The 19,973-nt window shown below is 39.2% G+C and overlaps 2 protein-coding genes across 4 annotated transcripts; both read left to right on the top strand.

The window, feature by feature from the left end:
• The first annotated feature begins 608 nt into the window (after positions 1-608).
• On the top strand, positions 609-14,749 carry nol10 (nucleolar protein 10). Of its 2 annotated transcripts, none has more exons than XM_057059047.1 (21): positions 609-768; positions 1,031-1,076; positions 1,168-1,266; positions 1,373-1,450; positions 1,728-1,765; positions 2,366-2,502; positions 2,576-2,641; positions 2,749-2,809; positions 4,561-4,646; positions 4,931-5,009; positions 5,315-5,464; positions 5,578-5,644; positions 6,317-6,369; positions 7,927-8,053; positions 9,465-9,544; positions 9,626-9,724; positions 11,019-11,111; positions 11,466-11,630; positions 11,745-12,052; positions 12,276-12,378; positions 12,644-14,749. In XM_057059047.1, the coding sequence occupies exons 1-21, from the start codon at positions 703-705 to the stop codon at positions 12,779-12,781; spliced, it is 2,139 nt and encodes a 712-aa protein (XP_056915027.1). In that variant the 5' UTR covers positions 609-702; the 3' UTR covers positions 12,782-14,749. The 2 variants fall into 2 exon arrangements, with proteins under 2 accessions (XP_056915027.1, XP_056915029.1); XM_057059049.1 differs by having other exon boundaries at positions 631-768; positions 964-1,076.
• A 661-nt stretch (positions 14,750-15,410) lies between these two features.
• On the top strand, positions 15,411-19,633 carry odc1 (ornithine decarboxylase 1). 2 transcript variants are annotated; one of them, XM_057059050.1, is made up of 11 exons: positions 15,411-15,623; positions 16,410-16,549; positions 16,652-16,768; positions 16,892-17,065; positions 17,145-17,317; positions 17,429-17,645; positions 17,734-17,817; positions 17,917-18,073; positions 18,148-18,263; positions 18,345-18,559; positions 18,642-19,633. In XM_057059050.1, exons 3-11 carry the CDS (start codon positions 16,679-16,681, stop codon positions 18,775-18,777), a joined length of 1,362 nt encoding a protein of 453 aa, XP_056915030.1. In that variant the 5' UTR covers positions 15,411-15,623; positions 16,410-16,549; positions 16,652-16,678; the 3' UTR covers positions 18,778-19,633. The 2 variants fall into 2 exon arrangements, with proteins under 2 accessions (XP_056915030.1, XP_056915031.1); XM_057059051.1 differs by lacking the exon at positions 15,411-15,623 and adding an exon at positions 16,159-16,277.
• The last annotated feature ends 340 nt before the right edge of the window (positions 19,634-19,973 follow it).

The raw sequence follows: 19,973 nt of genomic DNA, 5'->3' as shown, positions 1-19,973 counted from the left end.
CCTTAGAGATAGGGTGAGAAGCTCTGCCATCCAGGAGGAGCTCGGAGTAGAGCCGTTGCTCCTCTGCTTTGAGAGGAGCCAGATGAGGTGGCTTGGGCATCTAGTTAGGATGCCCCCCGGACGCCTCCCTGGTGAGGTGTTCAGGTCATATCCCTCCGGTAGGAGACCCCCGGGAAGACCAAGGACACGTTGGAGAGACTATGTCTCTCGACTGGTCTGGGAACGCCTGGGGATCCCCCCGGACGAGCTGGAAGAAGTAGCTGAGAAGAGGGAAGTCTGGGCTTCTCTTCTCAGGCTGCTGCGACCCGAACCCGGATAAGCGGTAGAGGATGGATGGATGGAAAATGAATGATATTTATAATCTGTCAGATCATCCAACAACAGCAATAACCATAATCCTAATGATGATACTACTACTACTACTACTACTACTACTACTAATAATAATAATAATAATAATAATAATTCTAAATATTCTTATCGTGCTCGTAGCTTCTACTTCAATTGTCGTTCAATTCGAACGTTGATCACACAGGATTTAATCTTTTATTCACATTCGAAGCAATAGATGGCGATAGAGTACCGTGTAAGGTTCTTACACCTACAGAACTCACGAAGAAGAAGAGCAACCACGTGGGTCCAGTGTAGACAACTCTTGTGTATGGGTAGTGTTATGTGTGAGAGTGGATTCTACTTTCTACGATGCAGCTATCTAGTGTGAATGATGTGAAGATTTACAATTTAAGCCATGGAAAGTCTCTTCCTGAGGTAAGAGAATGGTTTTTTTCTTGTTTTATTTAGCCAGAAAGCCTCGGAATATTTTTATCATAGCTAATAGAGCTAGCTTAAGAGAATTGGTTTGTGTTTTTAGTGATAAGCACACGTTATCTTGAAGTCACGAAACTTCCAGAAACGATAACAATCAAAAATAATTCTTAGTCAATCAATTCCACTTATTGACAGCTTCCAATATCCCCTCAATGCTTGAGATGTTCTGACAAGTCAACTCTTTACGCTTCCTCCAATAAAGTGGCTGTCCGATCGGAAGAAGAGGCAACTTCAGAAGAAAGATGTTGGTGAGTTCACTGCCATGATTTTCACTACAGGTTTATTTTATCTGAATGCATGCCAATATTCAGATGTTTTCAATCCCCTTTTCCGCCTCAGACATCCAGCGCAGGATTGAGCTCATTCAGGACTTTGAGATGCCCACAGTGTCGACCTCCATCAAAGTGTCCAGGGACGGGAACTTCATCCTGGCAACAGGTCAGATGAGATGTCTTTTAACTGCATCAAAGATGATAGAGCTTGAGAACATAAGAAGCCAGTTGATTAATTTTCCAATTATGTTTTTGTGTTCTGTTCATTTTAGGCACCTATAAACCCAGGATTCGTTGCTATGACACCTACCAGTTGTCCCTGAAGTTTGAACGCTGTCTTGATTCAGATGGTAAATCAGAAATATTTTGTTTTCTATATATATGCAAGAAAAGTATGTGAACCCTTTTGGATCACATGTATTTCTGCATAAATTAGAAACAGTCTGCTTAAACTAGTGGTGTGCAAAAAGATTAGATGATCCAAAAAACATTTTGTGACCAATTTATGCAAAAATAATACCTTTTTCTTACAACTGTAGTGTACTCTGATATATATACTGTATATAGTTAGTTATTTACTATAGGATTCTGAAATTTAATGTGAAAAATGTCTGTTCTCTCTTAAAGTCGTGGCCTTTGACATCCTGTCTGATGACTACTCAAAGGTAAGTCATTTAGGATGCTGTCTTGACTCATTAATTAGAAATTAACACAATGTTTAAAATGTATAAATCGTATAAAAAAGTGGACAGTCCCATTTCTCTTGCTTCAGTTCAGTCTTTTTGCTGTTCCTGACTGGTCACTTTATTTAGTTTTTAGTGACTAAGTCGAACCAAGGTGTTACTGAGACCATTTATGATTGAAAAAATATATATTATTAGCAAATGTATACAATTTATACTCTTTTCCTTATATTTTTTACATAAAGATATTTTGATGCAAAGATTATTTATTGGGGTCATTTGAATAATGCCTGGGGCAGATTTATACTTCTCTTCAAAAATACATCCTTCAAAGTAAAATACCACAGTTTTCCATATTCTTTGTGTAATAACTGACAAAAAATATTTTGGCATGATTCATATATTTGTGGGTAATAAAAATGCCTTGACCATATAAAAATGCTGCCTTAACTATATCCAGTATTATTACAGATATATAAAGGTAAATGCAATGAAATTCACTGTTTGTTTTTTTTTCTTTCTTTTCTTTTTACTGACTCATGTTCATGAACACACCACCTCTGCTACATCGTGGCTGTGCAGTTGGTGTTTTTGCACTGTGACCGCTACGTAGAGTTCCACTCCCAGCAGGGACACTATTACAAGACGCGAATACCAAAATTTGGAAGGGACTTTTCATATCACGCCCCCTCCTGTGACCTGTATTTTGTGGGGACAAGGTGAGACTTTGATAAATAGAGGGATCATCAGCATCATCTGACTAGGTAAATAATTTATTCATTTTTTTTCCAGTTCAGAGGTGTTCAGGCTCAATCTTGAACAGGGTCGCTTCTTGAACTCACTACAGACTGATGCTGTGTATGTATTCTTTTTCCGTGTGTATTGGTTTTTATTTTAAACTGGAAACAATTGGTGTTTGCTCTCAACTGGCATTTATGTTTTTGTATTTCTCAATTATTCACCAGGGAGAACAATGTGTGTGACATCAACCCTGTCCATTATTTGTTTGCCACTGGAACATCTGAAGTAAGTGCTGTGTATGTGTGTGCATATGATTGTGTGTGCCTTATGGGCTCCAACTGTTTCTGCGTAGCCTATCGACAACGCAAGCATGTTTCCTGCTCAGATGGGGTTCCTCATTTATTCTTGATGTAATTAATCACCTAAACCAGGGGTCGGCAACCCAAAATGTTGAAAGAGCCATATTGGACCAAAAAACCAATAAACAAATCTGTCTGGAGCTGCAAAACATTAAAAGCCTTATATAGGGCTTATAATAAAGGCAACACATGCTGTAAGTGTCTATATTAGCTGTATTAGCCTACTTTCCAAATGATAAGTAGGCTACAAATACATAATGAGCATTCATGATGAAATGTTTATTTTCTCTGCAGCATCCTGGAGAGAATGAAGCACCACGTGGCCACTTTAAGTTTAACTTCCATTATAATGAGATGGTGAAATTAAATATTTATTATACGCATTTATACAGCATTGGAAAACTTTAAGAATGTTTGTCACGTTTTTCTTCCTACAGAAATTATATTAAAACAATTTACATTTTCATATTTTTGAAAAAGCTCCAGGGAGCCACTAGGGCGGCGCCAAAGAGCCGCATGCGGCTCCAGAGCCGCGGATTGCCGACCCCTGACCTAAACAGTAGAGGGCGCCATATTTTAGCCACCTGTCTATCCAACCTCCTGAACATAGAGCCAAACAAGCAAAAAGGGGCAAATTTCATTCCTTCGCTCACATTTGAGTTCATTGAAAGTGTTTTTTGAGCAAAAACACTCGACCACCTTGGCGAAAATGATAAAAATTAGGATACAATACAAAGTAAAGTTGGAAAGGCAACAATTGGAAATTATAGTTTGGCATATTTACAAATTTTAAGAGGTGCATGACATGTCTCTGCATCAGGCCCGCAGATGATGCAATCTCTATGAAAACCATCCCCCTTAGCAATGCAAGGGGAGAAGAGTAAACTAGGCTACTGGGCTTTAGCAAGAGTGACTAAAGTACAATACTGAAAATATTACATAATTTCAGAGGAATAGGGTGCCCCTACTTGGGATACTTGCTCTTTGTTAAAAGGAGAGATGAGAGTTCATTTGAGATGAGAGTTCATTTGTTTATTATTGGAACTAATAAAGCCAGACTAAACACCTGTAAGGGAAATTGTCCAGCACGCACAGGCCGTGGTCACGTGTTCATTTGCACCACAAACCTTCAAGAACATTCCACTGACAGAGCATCATGTTTCCATGATGACTGCCATGGTTTGTTTTTAATTGACCTCCAAAGTTTTAAAGGAGAAAGTACAACAACGGAGACACACGCTCATATTTCCCTACATAACTTTCTGCAGTTAATATATTATGAGAATCAATTGAGGCTGTGGATAAGCAAAAATGTTGTTTTTGGATCCAGGTAATGTGATGGTAGTAAAACCTCACCCTCCTCACAGCTAGTATTTATCTGAAGTCATCAAAGAGTGAAAGTATAAGCACATACCTACATAGTTCATGTGGAATGAACCGTATGATGTGAATGTCTTTACATTCTATGCCTTCGTGCACATCTTTAGGTCTGTGGACCAAATGAAATTGAAAAGAATACCTGACACTTTTATTACAGAAGGTGTATGATTTTATTTACCTGTCACAACAAAACTCACCTGCATGGCTCCCCCTGTACTTACTGTTGTTACTGTTAAATTGCTTTATTTTCCTTGAATGTTCATCAAACTGCTTTGATTTTTGCCTGTTTGGTAATAGGGAAGGGTGGAATGCTGGGACCCTCGAGATAGGAACAGAGTGGGTGTGCTGGACTGTGCCCTGAACAGCCTGACTGAGGGAACCCAGTATGTAACAGGCGCACACACCACAGACGGCGATTTTAACGGTCTTTTGTTTATTGTATGAGCCACGCTGTGAGACACAGCTCTAATAAACTTGGGTATGGCTCCTAAATGTCATCAGTGCGCATCAGCCATCTACACTGCTAGACGTTGTTTAAAATAAAGAATCGGTCGCTCATATGCATAAGCTGCACAAATCTATGGGTTCTCCTCATGGTCTGACCTATCAACATCTTGCCTTCTGGCTCATTTAACATTTTTGCATTTTTGTTCGTTTTTCCTGGTAGAGTTCAAGGCTTGCCTTCTGTTAGTGCTCTGAAGTTCAATGGCTCGCTCAACATAGCAGTGGGAACCAGTACTGGACAGGTAAATCAAAATTATGTTCTGGCTTCTACTCTGAATGGTGTTTTATTTTTATTTATTTTTATTTTTTTTGCTTCTTCATATTTCTTTGGGAGCTAAAGCTAATGTTGTTACTGTGTTTAGAATCGGCTACATTTTACTGGCATCCTTGGCTGGTATGCTTCTACATCGCTGTTTGTTTTAATTTCCATTGTGTACTTCCCTTTTACTGTTGAATTTCAGCTGCTCATGAGGAACATAAAATTCCAGTTCTTCAATTGAAGTGAAATTGGCCTCAAATGTTTACATTTTGACCTCTGTTCTTAAAGGTACTGCTGTATGACCTGCGCTCTAGCCAGCCACTCTTGGTGAAAGACCACTTTTACAATCTGCCAATTAAATCACTCAACTTCTACAATCAGCTAGACCTTGTTGTTTCTGCAGACTCCAAGATTATAAAATTTTGGAATAAAGACACCGTAAGTTTTCCTTACTGACTTTCTAAATACGTTTTTAGTTTTCAAGATGGCCAATGTAAAGCAGCGACAAGGATCTTGCAGTAATCTACTGTATTTTATATTTCTACTCACAGGGCAAAGTATTCGCCTCCATACAGCCTCAGACAAACATCAATGATGTTTGTATTTACCCTAATTCAGGTAAGTGCAACTTAAAAGACAGGATCGATTTGACCATGCAAGGAAATCTAACTTGTCAGAAGATGCGACTTGTAGCTGTCAGAGAAATGTTATATTTAATTTTTAATGTAGCAAATAGGAATTATTTAATTGACAATCAGATACCCGTTTTCGACCACCGGATGGCGCCAGACCTACACCTTTTAATTTGGCTTGTGTTAATTTTACCGAGGAAGAAACCTGAAAAATCATATACATATATCTTTTTTTTTCTTTACGTAGGGAAATTTAAATTGAAAATCATCTGCAGTTTGAGCTTTGCTCTTTAGGTTTAATTTGAGTAGTATTACTTTGGGCCACAAAGCACACTAAATGTTGTCAGGTTGCACCTGTAAAGTATCTTTTAAATTACTTTTAACATTTAAATATAACAAGTATGATGACATTAAAGAACAGAGTCGGCCAATATGTGGTCGTACACAATGTGAATAAAAGAAACAGCGTTTGCCAAATACTCCAAGCAATGTAAAACTGATTACACCATTTTACTGCAGAAACCTCATCTCTTAGACAACGTTGCATTACAACTTGGTGCAATATTACTACTGACTATGAGTTTATTATACTAAAATGGGACTAGAGAAGTTCAGCCTGGCATCTTTTTTCTCTTTTTTCACCCTGTTACATTGACAGGTATGCTCTTTACTGCCAATGAAGACCCTAAGATGAGCACATTCTACATCCCTGTGAGTACCGCATTTTAACTATTGAGCACAAACTGCTGATACTGTGTCCATAATATGAACAAAACCCTGTGATTAGGTGTTGTACAACAGGTTTGTACAAGTGATTCTGGAGTTTCATTGCATCATTTACACCTATCAAGTATAACATGATAAGTATAAGTACTGTTTTAGGCCATACACACCCTTTCATGGGAATGATGGGAATGATAGTCCTCAGGCTATTGTTCCCTGCCACAAATCCACAATGCTTTCTAAAAGATTTGAGGTGCGTGCGTCGGAGGCCTTGAATTAGTCTCTGATTTCCCTGGCTCTTAATCCATCTGTGGGGTGCTGGACAAACAAGTCCCATCCATTGAGGACAGATCTGCTGTTAAACCTCTCGGTGCCCCATACCACAGCCCATGTTCAGGAGTTTAGTGGAGTCCATAGCTTGATCTGTTGGGGCTGATATGGCAGCAAAAAAGGGGCCATCATAATATGAGGCAGGTGGACATATGATATGCCGGATCAGTGTATTCGTTTCAATTAATATGGTTCTATGAAGCATGATGAGGAAATGTGTGTATAGCAGACATTGACCAGAGTACCGTACACATTATTTTCTGTTGATGGTTTAATCCTAAAAGCTAATTCACCAGGATGTGCTCCAGGGCCACAAACCTCAAACAAGCAAGAAGAAGTCAATCAATAACCTTGCTCACTGTTGCTGAGGTCTAAATTCTGGTTTTGTTATTTTTATAAATATTTCAGTAGGAGCCATTCTGTGTTGGTTTCACAGCTTTGGGCTTCTGCAGTTCTATGCATATATCAAATAATGGCTGCAGCCAGTGTATTCCAGCCAGGGGCTATACAGTGTAAGAATTCATTTGTACTTTGACCGTTATAATGTGTGACTGTTCAAATGTCATTATCGATGTGGGCTGTTACACAAAGTGCTGAGCTGTTCCACAAGAATTTCCCCCGTTCATTGATTTAAACTAGGTGAGAAGTCACAGATAAGAGATCTTTGACGTGAAATCAAACAGGATTTTGTTCAGTTTCCTCTATATGAGGTAGAAGATTTCACCTTTGGAAGGGGAGCCTGTGCTTACAGCGTAGCTTACCCAGCATTCTATTGAAGTAATAGTAATATGAGAATATTCAACATAAGAGAACTAAAAAAAAAACCTTTACTAAAATGCCAGGCACATTAAATTGATTATCTGATAAATAGAACCTGCACTTTGGTAAATCAGTTTTAAGTCAGGGAAGACTTTAGGTTACCCCTAAGAAGACTTCAGGTTATACCTTTAAAGCAAGACTGGGCCTGAAAATGTAATGAATGTCATTACAAAGATTTAAATCTGTAAGCTTTAAATACCATGAATAGAAATAATTCATGTAATGTCAGCAGCAGATAGTTGATCTTTAAATACATAACCAAATTTGCTTTGTTTGAACAAGAATCCACTGTAATCGAGAATACACACTTTATTCTTTTTATCCATCTGACTATTAAAATATCTATTTCAACAAATTTTTTCTTGGGTTTTGTACCAACTCAACAATCTAAATTAGACTCTGGGTCCTGCACCTCGGTGGTGTTCCTTCCTCGATAACCTGACAGAGGAGCTAGAAGAGAGCCCAGAGACCACAGTGTACGATGACTACAAGTTTGTCACCCGAAAGGATCTGGAAAACCTCGGTGAGTCCTTCCAACATTTAGTGTTTCTTTAAAAAAGGGGCATTTAATAGTTTAGTACCTAATTTCTGAAAGTTGTGAATAAAATGGTAATTAAGTCCCAACTCTGAAAGCTAGGCCAAAAACGTTACAATGGCCATGTGGCAATTTCATACCGCCTACACAAGTGGTTGGACTACCTAAATTCAAATCCATGGCACCTGCTGGAAAGGCATTTGGTAAGAAAAGTTGCATGTGGAAGAGGGGAGGAGAGTTGAACGCACATTGGAATGTGGGCTCAGCAGTACAGAGATCAGATGACAAGAAGAATGGAGGGGGTTGGCTGTTTGGGGAAAAATATGAGGCAGGGAGCAAGAGAAGTTATATAACTGTGGATCTGTTTCGAGAGAGAGCACAGTCCACATTCTCTCTGGAGGACTTCATTTTCTTTCTAGACCTCAGTCAAATAAGTCCCTCCCTGTTGGAAATGTATGTATTCTGTTGTAATTTATACATTGAAGAAGTGGATATAAGATAACAATGAGATTTGGAACTATTGATCCCAGTCTGGTCAATTCTATGGCCATGTGAGGATCAACAAAGTATCAGGCTAATGAATATTGATGTTGAATACAAGAACACAACTGAAAATATGTTAAGCAGAATCATGCAAATGTATGGGAGTTATCAAACAATCCATAAAAGGGGAGAGTGCACATACATTGATTATATAGACTTTAATACAGACACACACACATATAGATAGTTAAGTGTAGCTGAAAGAAGTTGGTGCTTTTTCCAATTTAGCTGGAATCTGTTTGAGTGACAGTGATAATTATGCAGAAGCTCGATCGGTATCACTGTTTTTTTATCCTAAGGCCTTGAAATGTTTGTAAGAGGTACAAAACTAGGCAACCACGCCCTGTGCATGAGTTCAGAGTAAATTGCCAAGGAACTAAAATAATGGCACTGTTGTTATATGTGGCTTTAGTAAAAAGTGACCTACTCATCTGTAGCTGCAGCAAATAACAACCAGGCCATTTCATTTTAACAAAAATCTTAGGGCCATTGGATATGAAACTATTTGAACTTATACAGCCATTTCAGGAGAGCTGCAATAGCTGTACAATAGCTCTGAAGCTATAGAGTCAGACATTAGTGAGCTCTAAAGAGCCCAGTTTTTATCAGTGTAATCACTCTAAATTCTGGACCATAGTCAACCAATAATTTTTAATTGTCAATATCTGGCTAGGATGGGGAGTCCTTCAATCAACACATTTTTTATTAGAAAAAAACAATTGACATCAAAAAATGTAATTTAATAGTAGGATTTAGGAAGTTTACTTGAAATAGCAAAATATTTTATGACCTTCCCTTCAAAGGTAGTATTTGATCCAGACATCTGGTGAATAAATATACTTTGTTGTCCTGACAGGTTTGTCCCATCTCGTGGGATCGTCTCTCCTGAGAGCATACATGCATGGATTTTTCATGGACATCAGGCTTTATCACAAGGTGCGGTGTCAAAACTACAGATTAGTTTTCTCTGTGTTGATCATCATAACATGTAACATGATATGTTTGTTTTGGTCACAGGTCAAGGGTATGGCGAATCCTTTTGCATATGAGGAGTATCGGAAAGAAAAGATCCGGCAAAAGATCGACGAGTCCAGAACTCAGAGAGTAAATATTCAGGTACGAGATTCTGAGGAAAAGTGTCTTCTTTCAGCTTTGGTGTACAGTTTCCAAAATGTATTCTTTTACACTTGATAGTAATTTGATTATTAAGCATTTAATCAAATGGGAAACTTAATTTTAGCAGCAAATCTGCCTGTCACAAATATTTGAGCTTTTTTTTCATAATTGTCAGAATTGGCAATTCATTTTCACAGCAACAGCTGGATAAAACTAACATAACTGCCACATTTCCAGCATTTAGCTCTTTTATGACATCATTTCATTGCTTTTCAGACCTTTTACAAGCAAACAAAAATTACATAGTGATGAAAAACGTGTTTCCCGGTCACTCAGAAACACATGGATAGAAATATAGACACAGATATAACATGTAGAAGAGGAGGAAATGGCCAGTCCTCTTAACGCAGCATATCTGGTAATTAAGCGGCTGTCAAGGGCACAACAAAATGAGCTCATTAGTCTGAGATTGTGCTCATTATCTGGGAGCCTCTCACACATGCAGTCGTTCAACAACTAAAATGCAGTTTTAAAATGCTGCAAAACAAGAACAGCTAGGACTTTTTTAACATGGCATTCCTAAACTCACAAATTTGACCTGTCCTCTACCACAAATATGTTGACATAACATGAGCCCTTGCATCTTAACTGTTCATGTCCTCAGCACTGACCCAAAGTGTCTACAAACAAGGTATAAATGTTCAGTGAATGTTGATAAATGGCTCTTATCCTTCTTAAGGTGTATGTGTATTATTAAACTATGATTACCCTTATACTATAGCATATAAAATGATCACAAACAGACTATTCAATTGTTACTTCACAATTTTTTTAGATAAGTAATTGTAAAAATTGTGACAACTTCAAACAGTAGAATTTTAGAATTTTAAAAGACCTGTTTTAGGGCTAATTAGGAAGGCAGTACAGCTCACTGTAATTTTTTACATAATATTGTAGTCTAGCAACAGCATTATTTTCTTGTACTTTTTTTTAACATTCTTTCATATTGTGATTGAATATGCATCAATGTTTTCCTTCCTTTTTGTGAAACCACCTTTCATTTATGTCTTGGTCACCAAACGCCCTGTTTTCAGACCCCAATAGTTTCTCCATGTCTCCTGTCTGCTGAGCTGCTTTCAGAGGTGTTTAATATTTAGGTGAAATGCTCCACTGAAATGTCGAAAAAATAAAAATGAGAAGAGACGAACAAATATTTCCCAAAAACAAGTGAAACCGGTAAAACAAACTTCATCTTTCCTGCATGTATGAACGTCTTTGTTTTTTACGGACATAGAAACTGCCCAAAGTGAACAAGGAACTGGCTCTGAAGCTGATGGAGGAGGGTGACGAGGAAGAGGCTCTGGCCTCAAGGAAAAAGAAGGGCAAGGTAGGAGAGTCCAGTCCCACTTTATTCTGTACAGCTTCACCGTATAATTGGATCAAACCTTTTAGCGCATGTCTCTGTAGTTGTTAAAATCTTTGTTGCTTTTAATATGTAATAATTCCATCCAAAATCATTTACTGTGATTTCAGACACCCAATACTGTTCCCACATTTCCACAGTAACAAAAACAAACAAACCTTTTTACAAAAGAACTGACACCATAACTATTTTTTGCTTTTAAAATATTATTTATTATTTCATCAAAAACAAATCTGCCAGGGAGCGAATTTTGTATGACAAAGTATCGGTGCACTTCACAAACAACTCATGACCCCAAATGCTTTGTCCTACGTTTAGACCCTTCCCAGCATTCTTGGGGATGACCGCTTCAAGGTGATGTTTGAAAACCCAGAGTACCAGGTGGATGAGCAGAGTGAGGAGTTCCGCCTCCTCAACCCTATTGTGTCCAATGTTGGAAAAAAGAGGATTAAGAAGCTGCGTCAGATGGCTGCTGCCCAACAAGTGAGGCCGTATTTGGTTATAACATTAGTTATTACTGACACAATGATAGGGAGCCTTTTACTGTGGCAGGCTCTTTTGGAAGACTCTACAAATGACTTTTGAACATGTTTGCAGGTGGCTGAAGATGAGGAGGAGCCTGAGGGAAAAGGTAGCTCCGAGGATGAGAGCTCAGATGATGACAAGAGTTGGGTGGAAGAGGTCAGAGAGCAACGGCGTCTGCTGCGGCAGGAGGACCGAGACCGGCGGAAGACCGACAGGAAGAACACAGATCGCAGCACCGTTTTACTGGAGAGTGGACAGAGTCAGCAAACATCAGACATGGCTGAGAAAAGGAAGACAAATCAGCTGCAGTTTTATCAAATCAGAGCCGGAGAGGAGTTCAGAAGCTTTAATGATGTTTCCCGCAAGCAGAAACTACAGAAGTATGTTTGTGGAAGTGTCTTGGCTCTAAGTGTTGATGATTATTTTGTTCATGTTTGTCAGGTTTAACACTAGATCATAAATTAATGGCGCTGCTTCAGGGTTTGCAGCTGTTCATAAGAAGGCACTTCATTCTACTTGAAATATGATTTACACACTTTAATCAGTTATAATGCTGATCTTAATCAAGGTTTGAAAAGATTTTAACTTTGTGTTGTCTTGCAGGGCTTCATTGGAGGACCGTTTAAAGTTAGAAGAACACTCTGGGACTAGCAACATGGCTGACAGTGCAGTGGGCAGCAAACAGCTAACTTTTAAACTTCAAAAGGTAAACTTTAATGTGCTGATTAATCCAAAATGCATCCGTTGTTTATTGGAAGTACAAATTTCACACACAGTCTCTAATGGGCTAGAACTGCCTCTGGTCCCACATTAGCCTTTTAAACTGTGTGCTACATTAAGAAGAAATGGGGACACTGAACTGTTGATCAAAACTTTCCACAAGCCAGAAAAGAAATCTGCCTTCTTGTCACGTGGCCACATTAAAGAATATATATGTGATGGAATGTTATCCTTCTGTGTGTTTTTTACAGTCAGAGCAGAACAGGAAGCAGCAGCTGGCTGAGCAGGAACACCAGGAGGAAAGGAAGAAGCTTCGGCGCTCAGCTGAACATCTGAGCACTGGCCGAGGAAGAGGGAGAGGGAGAGGGAGAGGGAGAGGCCGCTACTGAGGGCCCGGGTCTTGACCCACATATGTCTGTGAGCAATAGATCACCTGAACTGATAAGTTGAGGCATGATGATTGACAGGGACAGGTTTTCAATCTAATCACAACAATGGAGACATGGGCGGCAGAGACAGGTGGAAGCGCGCGCTCAACCCTGCTGGTCTTCATTAGGATAGGATTTTTAAAATCTGAGCCCATTAAAAATGCTGATGTTGCCTTCGGTTCTGTAAACTAGCTACGAATACCTTGACTGCATATATTTTCTTTAAACTACTCCACAGTTAATGGAGACAAAAAGATTATTTGTGTGTTTTTAAAGAACTATTTTAATATTGTTAATGTGGCTATTTTAAAGCCAACAGTGCATCAAAAATATTAAGTAAAACTCCTTGTCTGCGTTTTTTTTATTTATTTTTTTTCTGGAAAATATTTCCTTTTGCTCTCGGTTATGGTTGGAAAAGAAATGAAGTGTGCACATTTATCAGCTAATTGCCCTGATAGAAGATCGTGTCCTACCAACACTGCCCCACCCCCCATGTGCTGATCATATGACCCTCCTCTAGTATTGGTGGATTTCAAATGTAAGAATGGCGTAACTGCCCCAGTGTCAGGTTCAGTCAGGTCGGCTCTTTGATTGGATAACTTGGTCCAGTTTTAGGTAAAACTACCTAAAAATACAAACATATGCAGAAAGTGCATCCATATTGTATCAAACATATAGATTGCAATAGGTTTTATTTAAATGCAAAATACTGTAAGGTTTATCTACCAAGACAAAAGAGGAAATGCATTCATTTAGCAATGACACCAACAATCCAGTAACACTGTTGCCAAAGGGGAAAAGTATGTAAGTAAATCTGCAGATCTGTATACATCTATACTGTGTTAATTGGCGCAATAATAAAGCAATTCTTGACTTTCTGAATTCTATGGTATTCAACTCAGTAGAGTAACTTGTGGCTGCATTAAGGGCAGAGTGAGACCTTTCCAGAGTCCATGTCTATAGATTCTTAAGCCCATGGTAATCAAAGAACAAACTCAACTCTGTTGTGCAGCAACAGTGCTAGCTGAATATGTTTTAAGATGAATATGGTGACTCATAAAAAAGGGGCCAAAATCTCCATTTTTACTACATTTGAGTGACACCTCAAAAATCGATTTTATTACTGCTCTGTGACTCCGATCCCTTTTTATGACGACTCAAGCATGTCTTTGTGAAATGAAGCCTCCTGTCGGTCTAAGTCTGAACCCCCAAACCTCCAAATGAAGGATCAAAAGTGTAAAATGTGCTGATGCAGCTTGTTCTGCAACATTCAGGCCAGCCCAGGAAAGCATAAATGATGTTTCTGTGAAGAAGAAGGAATGATGACTCAGCAAAGAGCCAGCTCAAACAACCCTCGGGGCTGCAGGGACCACTTCAATAGTTCACAAACGTCTACATAGCAATGCAAAGATTTTATCACTTCACCTTTTCAATAGCTTTATTAAGGTTTGGGTGGTTTTAATTATGTCAAATCTAATGAAACACTGTACTGTATATAACCATGTGTTACAATTGAGCCCCCCCCCCCCCCCCCCGACACACACATACATACCAACAAAATAAATACAAGTGCAGCTAATATCATTTAATATCATTTAGTCTTTAAAAACTTTCATTTTCTCGACCACTTTATCCATTTTGGGGTGACTTGGACGGTGTTGGTGCCTATCCCAGCTTCATATGGGCGAAGGCAGGGTACACTCCCAGAATGAGCTGCCAGCTCATCCACGGTCCTATGTAAGCATTTAAAGGTTCCATACTTTGCTCAAGAGTACCTCGACAGTGATACTAAGTCAAGAATCTGTGAATTACGAAAAAAGGGTCTTCTTTTAGGTTTGTTAGTTGTCATTTGAAATCTGAAAAGAGACATGTTAATAAGAATATTGTACAATGTGGCTTTCCTAAATAAATGAAAAGCCAGAACTGTCATTGTCTGTGCACGTCTGTGTTGAGTTGCTGGAGTCTGTAAGTCACTTTGGTATCTCCTCAGCCAGATACTGACAAGACAAATTAGATAAGACATCAACCAGGGAGTTATGGAAACTTAAACTAGAACTGGTGCGGAAAAAATAGAAGTCGATGACAAGGAAGAGGAAATAGTAAAAGCTTTAGCTGAATGAAATAAAGTAATCTAATTTCAATGTTTTGTGCAATAAGCGAGGCTTGCCGGAACAAGATCATCGCTAGAACATTTGAAGAAAATAAATTTTACCTTGATAAAAACGTTTTTAAAAGTTATACATTTTGGAGAAAAATTTGCCTGTAAATAATGGTCATGTTGATGGCGTTTGTAATAAATAAAGTTCTTTGGGCTGCCTACAAACATCTCTCAGGGCTTTTTAATCTCATCAGTCAAGAAATGATAACGTCACCTTACTGAAACTTATTACGCAATCAACACAATTTATTTAAAATTCGGGGGTTGTCATTAACTGTATTGCACTTTTTGGACTTAAGTGCATAAAGTTGTGGCTGATTTCATAATTTTCTACATAGACACAAATTTATCACTGTCACCTTATGCTGTACTAAAATTTTCATAGTACAAGACATGTTTTTGCAAGCAGACATGAGCTCTTGGGGGATTATTCCCTTTTTCCTTCTTTCTTCCTCACCAAGGCGGTATGAAACTGGTTGTAGCGGCCGGTCTGAACCGGCTACGTCGCTCTCTATAAATACTGCAAGTGTTGCGCCAGCCTTCACTTCAGTCCAAGAGTTGGAGGAACCAGCAGTGGCAGAAACACCCGTTTTTGACCCTAGTGTCTAATTGTTATGGATAAACTCTTTGTAAATGCTTTTTCAGGTAAGGAATTTACTTTACTTGTATATTATTATTATCATTATTATTTAAACGCAACACTTTCTACCCCCCACCTTTTTAACCTTAGATCATTGGCAAATATCGCTAACGACACATTAGCAATACTGTTAGAAATTACGATAAAGACACTTATTAATCAACTAACATTGATATAATGTAACTGAAGCGTAAATCGTGAATGGTTTTTGGGTTATTGTTAGGTTACCATTACTACGTGGCCGGTGAGACGCAGGGCTAATAATTGTTAGCTAAGTGGTTATATTTTGCCTTTAATAGTCTAAAATTGATAACGGTGGACCTGCTTGCCGTTTTCTTAGAGTGGTAACGTTTCGGCACGACTGTGACCTGTTTTTGAAGTATTATTTTGACATTGACCATTGAGAAAAAACCTCTTTTAATCATAAATGAGAAACCGCCTCATGGCATGAAAAGCCTCTAACGGAACCGGTGTTCTTGTTTACGTCACCTTCCTCTGATTGGTCCGTTTACGTGCCATCCCCCCGTCCTCTCGAACCACTTGCTGCTATTGGTTCAAGCCTGATTTGGGCGGGACTTAATGTTCAGAGCTTTGAAGATTACTATATTGCTGCGGAAGTGATGCGCCCGTTCGTCTCCATGTCACACTTTAATTCCTATGTGCGTAATTTCCTATAAATGAATTTTTGCGGTTGTGTTTAACTCTACTATAAGCGTCATGATTCATGGTAGAATTTAATATGGCGGGCTACTAAAGTCAATTCAATATACTGTTTGTCTTCCTGTTTACAGAATCCTCGTTTTAGGAAAACAAACACTGGCTACTCAGCAGGCCCTGGCCTCGAGTCATATTTAAAGGGTTTCAACTTTACTGGTGAGCCTCCTTGGGCCTTATACTCCTGAGGAACTAGACTACATCACATTTTTTTCTGGTAAGGATATCATTTTGGTCTCTGCTTCACATTTACCTGCAGTTGAAACGAATAGAATTTAACAGTTTTTAGCAATCAATACATGCTGTCCTCTCTCAATAGGAACCAATTAAAGGAGTTGGTGTGACAATGAACACAGAGATGGAATTCTCTTTCTTGGAGGAGGGCTTTTCTGCCAAAGATATTGTTGAGCAGAAGATCAAGGAGTCGTCCGTGACGGTAAATGTCCCACGCTCTCAGTAGATAAGGCACTAACAAATACCATCTGTTCAAAGTTGACAAGCAGTTACTGAAAATATCTTGAATTTTGCTGACCAAATGTTGCTTTTTTCTTCATGGCAGGATGACAGGGATGCCTTCTATGTCTGCGACTTGGGAGATGTGTTGAAGAAACACGTGCGATGGATGAGGGCTCTGCCTCGCATCACTCCTTTCTACGCCGTCAAATGCAACGACAGCGTGTCCGTGCTAAAGACCCTGGCGTCACTGGGAACTGGCTTCGACTGTGCGAGCAAAGTATGTGATTGTGTCTGGGACGACACATCTGCAGCAGTTTCTCTGGCCAATCCTGACACTTTGCATTGTCTCCCTGTAGACAGAGATTCAGCTGGTTCAGTCACTGGGAGTGGATCCAAGCAAAATAATCTATGCAAATCCTTGCAAACAAGTTTCCCAAATCAAATATGCATCTGCACATGGAGTCAAGATGATGACGTTTGATAGTGAAGTGGAACTCATGAAAGTGGCTCGCTGTCACGACAATGCCAAGTAAGACATGTTGCCGTCTGAAATATAAAGGATTTAATGGCATTTCTTTTAAACCCTCCAAACCATCTTTGTATTGATTTAATTTTTTTTTAACTAACCCTGCTCTCACAGGCTGGTTCTGCGCATCGCTACTGACGATTCAAAGGCGGTGTGTCGCCTCAGCGTGAAGTTTGGGGTACCGGTGAAAGCATGCCGAGGTCTTCTGGAGCGGGCTAAAGAACTGGGCCTTGATGTGATTGGTGTCAGCTTTCATGTTGGCAGTGGATGCACCGACCCAAAAGCCTACACCCAGGCAATCGCTGATGCTCGCTGTGTGTTTGATATTGGGGTGAGTCTGAATTTTAGTTTTCCTCCTTATTGTAATGTGTTTTATTTAACCAAATTCACCAAATTTCCATTTTTTGTTTGCCTCCTAGAATGAACTTGGGTTCAAGATGGACCTGTTGGACATCGGCGGTGGTTTCCCTGGTTCCGATGATGCTGAACTCCAGTTCGAAGAGGTCTGATTTTTCTATGAAGAACTATTATTAGCATTATTGTGTTTTCGACTTGATGACTGACACTTAACAATCAATTTTAACCCATTTGTTCTCCGCTAGATCACAGCTGTAATCAACCCCACCTTGGAAAAGTATTTCCCTGCTGACTCTGATGTTAAGATCATTGCTGAGCCAGGACGCTTTTATGTGGCTTCGGCTTACACGCTGGTTGTCAACATCATCGCTAAGAAGGTCATCGTGGACGAAGACTCTGATGGTAAAAACATTGAATCAGACAAATGACAAATCACTTGTGATCACGGCAATAGTTAAATAATTATCCTTCTACAGAGGAGGATGAGAGGACCAATGAAAAGACTGTCATGTACTACGTCAACGATGGTGTGTATGGATCCTTCAACTGTATACTCTACGACCATGCACACTGCATGCCAACGCTCCATAAGGTAAATAAAACTGAAGGATTAAGTTGGCCAGTTGTTTATAGAATCGGGTGATTGTATTAACCTCTCCCCATTTTCCAATAGAAAAGAAAGCCAGATGAGGTCAGGTATTCTAGTAGCATCTGGGGACCAACGTGCGATGGCCTCGATCGCATCGTTGAGCTGTGTAGTCTGCCTGACCTACAGGTTGGTGACTGGCTGGTCTTTGAGAACATGGGGGCCTACACGGTAGCAGCCTCCTCTACCTTTAATGGCTTCCAAAAACCTGACTTGCACTACATCATGTCCCGCCCTGCCTGGTGAGTTGAAGTGACAATTGGACAATGGTAGTACAGTAAAGTCCTCTGGGTGTTAATGTTTATCCACATGGGCTTTTCCCAGGCAATCTGTGCAGCAGATCTCCTCCCAGGGAATGCTCCCCCCTGCTGAGGAGTCGAGCCTGTTCGAAGCGGTGGGGTGTGGCCGAGAAAGCAGCTTGGATATCCCGATGAAGTCCTGCCAAGCCAATGTGGTTTAGATGAATCATGTCATGTATCCCAATGTCTTTCCATTCTCCATTGCGTTGAAAATACCATTGTATAAAACTTCAAGGCCAGTTGTTTGAAATTCCAAAGCTGATTTCAAGTTTCTGTATGGAAGTTGGGGGAATTCATCTTGAGCATATGAGGCTAAATCATTTTCCATACTTGTGACTCAGATCAATCACTTGTGATCTGCCCTTCAAAGGAATTGTGGTGCGTTAAATTCGCACAGAATTTGCATAATTTAGAGATTTTCAGATTTTGACTTATTCTAACATTAACTGAGTCATTGAATAAGGTAAACGTCCGACTTTGGTCAGTGCGTTGGTCGAAGTTGCCACAAACCCCACTGAAAGGTGGCCGAAGCGTCACCTGCAGATTCTCACTTGGAGGTAGTTGGAAGAATGATGTGAACCTCAAATGGCTGCTATGTTTCAATATTTATGTTTTCTATGATCTCTTACAAGGAACCAAGTTTTTTTTTTTTGCCTTTTTTGTGGGGGGGACTGCACAGGCTATAAATTCATGGCAAAAAATGTGTGCATAGTTATGAAAATACTGTATCTGTGCTGATGGGGTTCTTTTTCTACTAAGCAGACTTGTAGATCGATACAGAGCAATGATAACTAGTCGTCGGCAGTAGGCGATATCTTACTGCATTTCACAGATACTCAACATTATTTCCAAAATATTTTTTAATATACAACATTGTTCATTTCTTTAATGTGAGCGTAAGTAGTCAAAGCCTAAACCTGCATATACTTCTAGAGCTCCAACTGATATGTAGGACTTTTTTATTGAAACTGTAGCTTTCTTAATGAAAATTTTGTAATAAATATACTTTGGGCTGTTTTTTGTTTTATTTACTGTGTGTATGGAATAGCAAAATACCAAACAAGTCAAATAGAGTGCAGCTTATTCGCAGTGTTTTCACTGATGGAATTTCAGTCACAAAAAGGTCAACTCACAATATCACTGAAACTTTAGTGCTGTTTTCTATTTTTATTAAAATGAAATTACACAGCAGGTATTTCTGTTCATATAGTGCATTTTGCTAAATGTTACAGTTTAAATCACTATTTGAAATATATTGTACATGATTCCATCCTGCAGATTTAATAGGAATTATTTGTTATTTATCTTCAAAGAGCTTTTCAACCAACACTTTTATCCCTGGATAGTTTAAGAGTGT

This window comes from Takifugu flavidus, chromosome 16 (assembly GCF_003711565.1).
Source record: "Takifugu flavidus isolate HTHZ2018 chromosome 16, ASM371156v2, whole genome shotgun sequence".
NCBI classification, from domain to species: Eukaryota; Metazoa; Chordata; class Actinopteri; order Tetraodontiformes; family Tetraodontidae; genus Takifugu; species Takifugu flavidus.
Note: the sequence above shows the minus strand (reverse complement) of the source record. Positions and strands in the feature narration are given on the sequence as shown.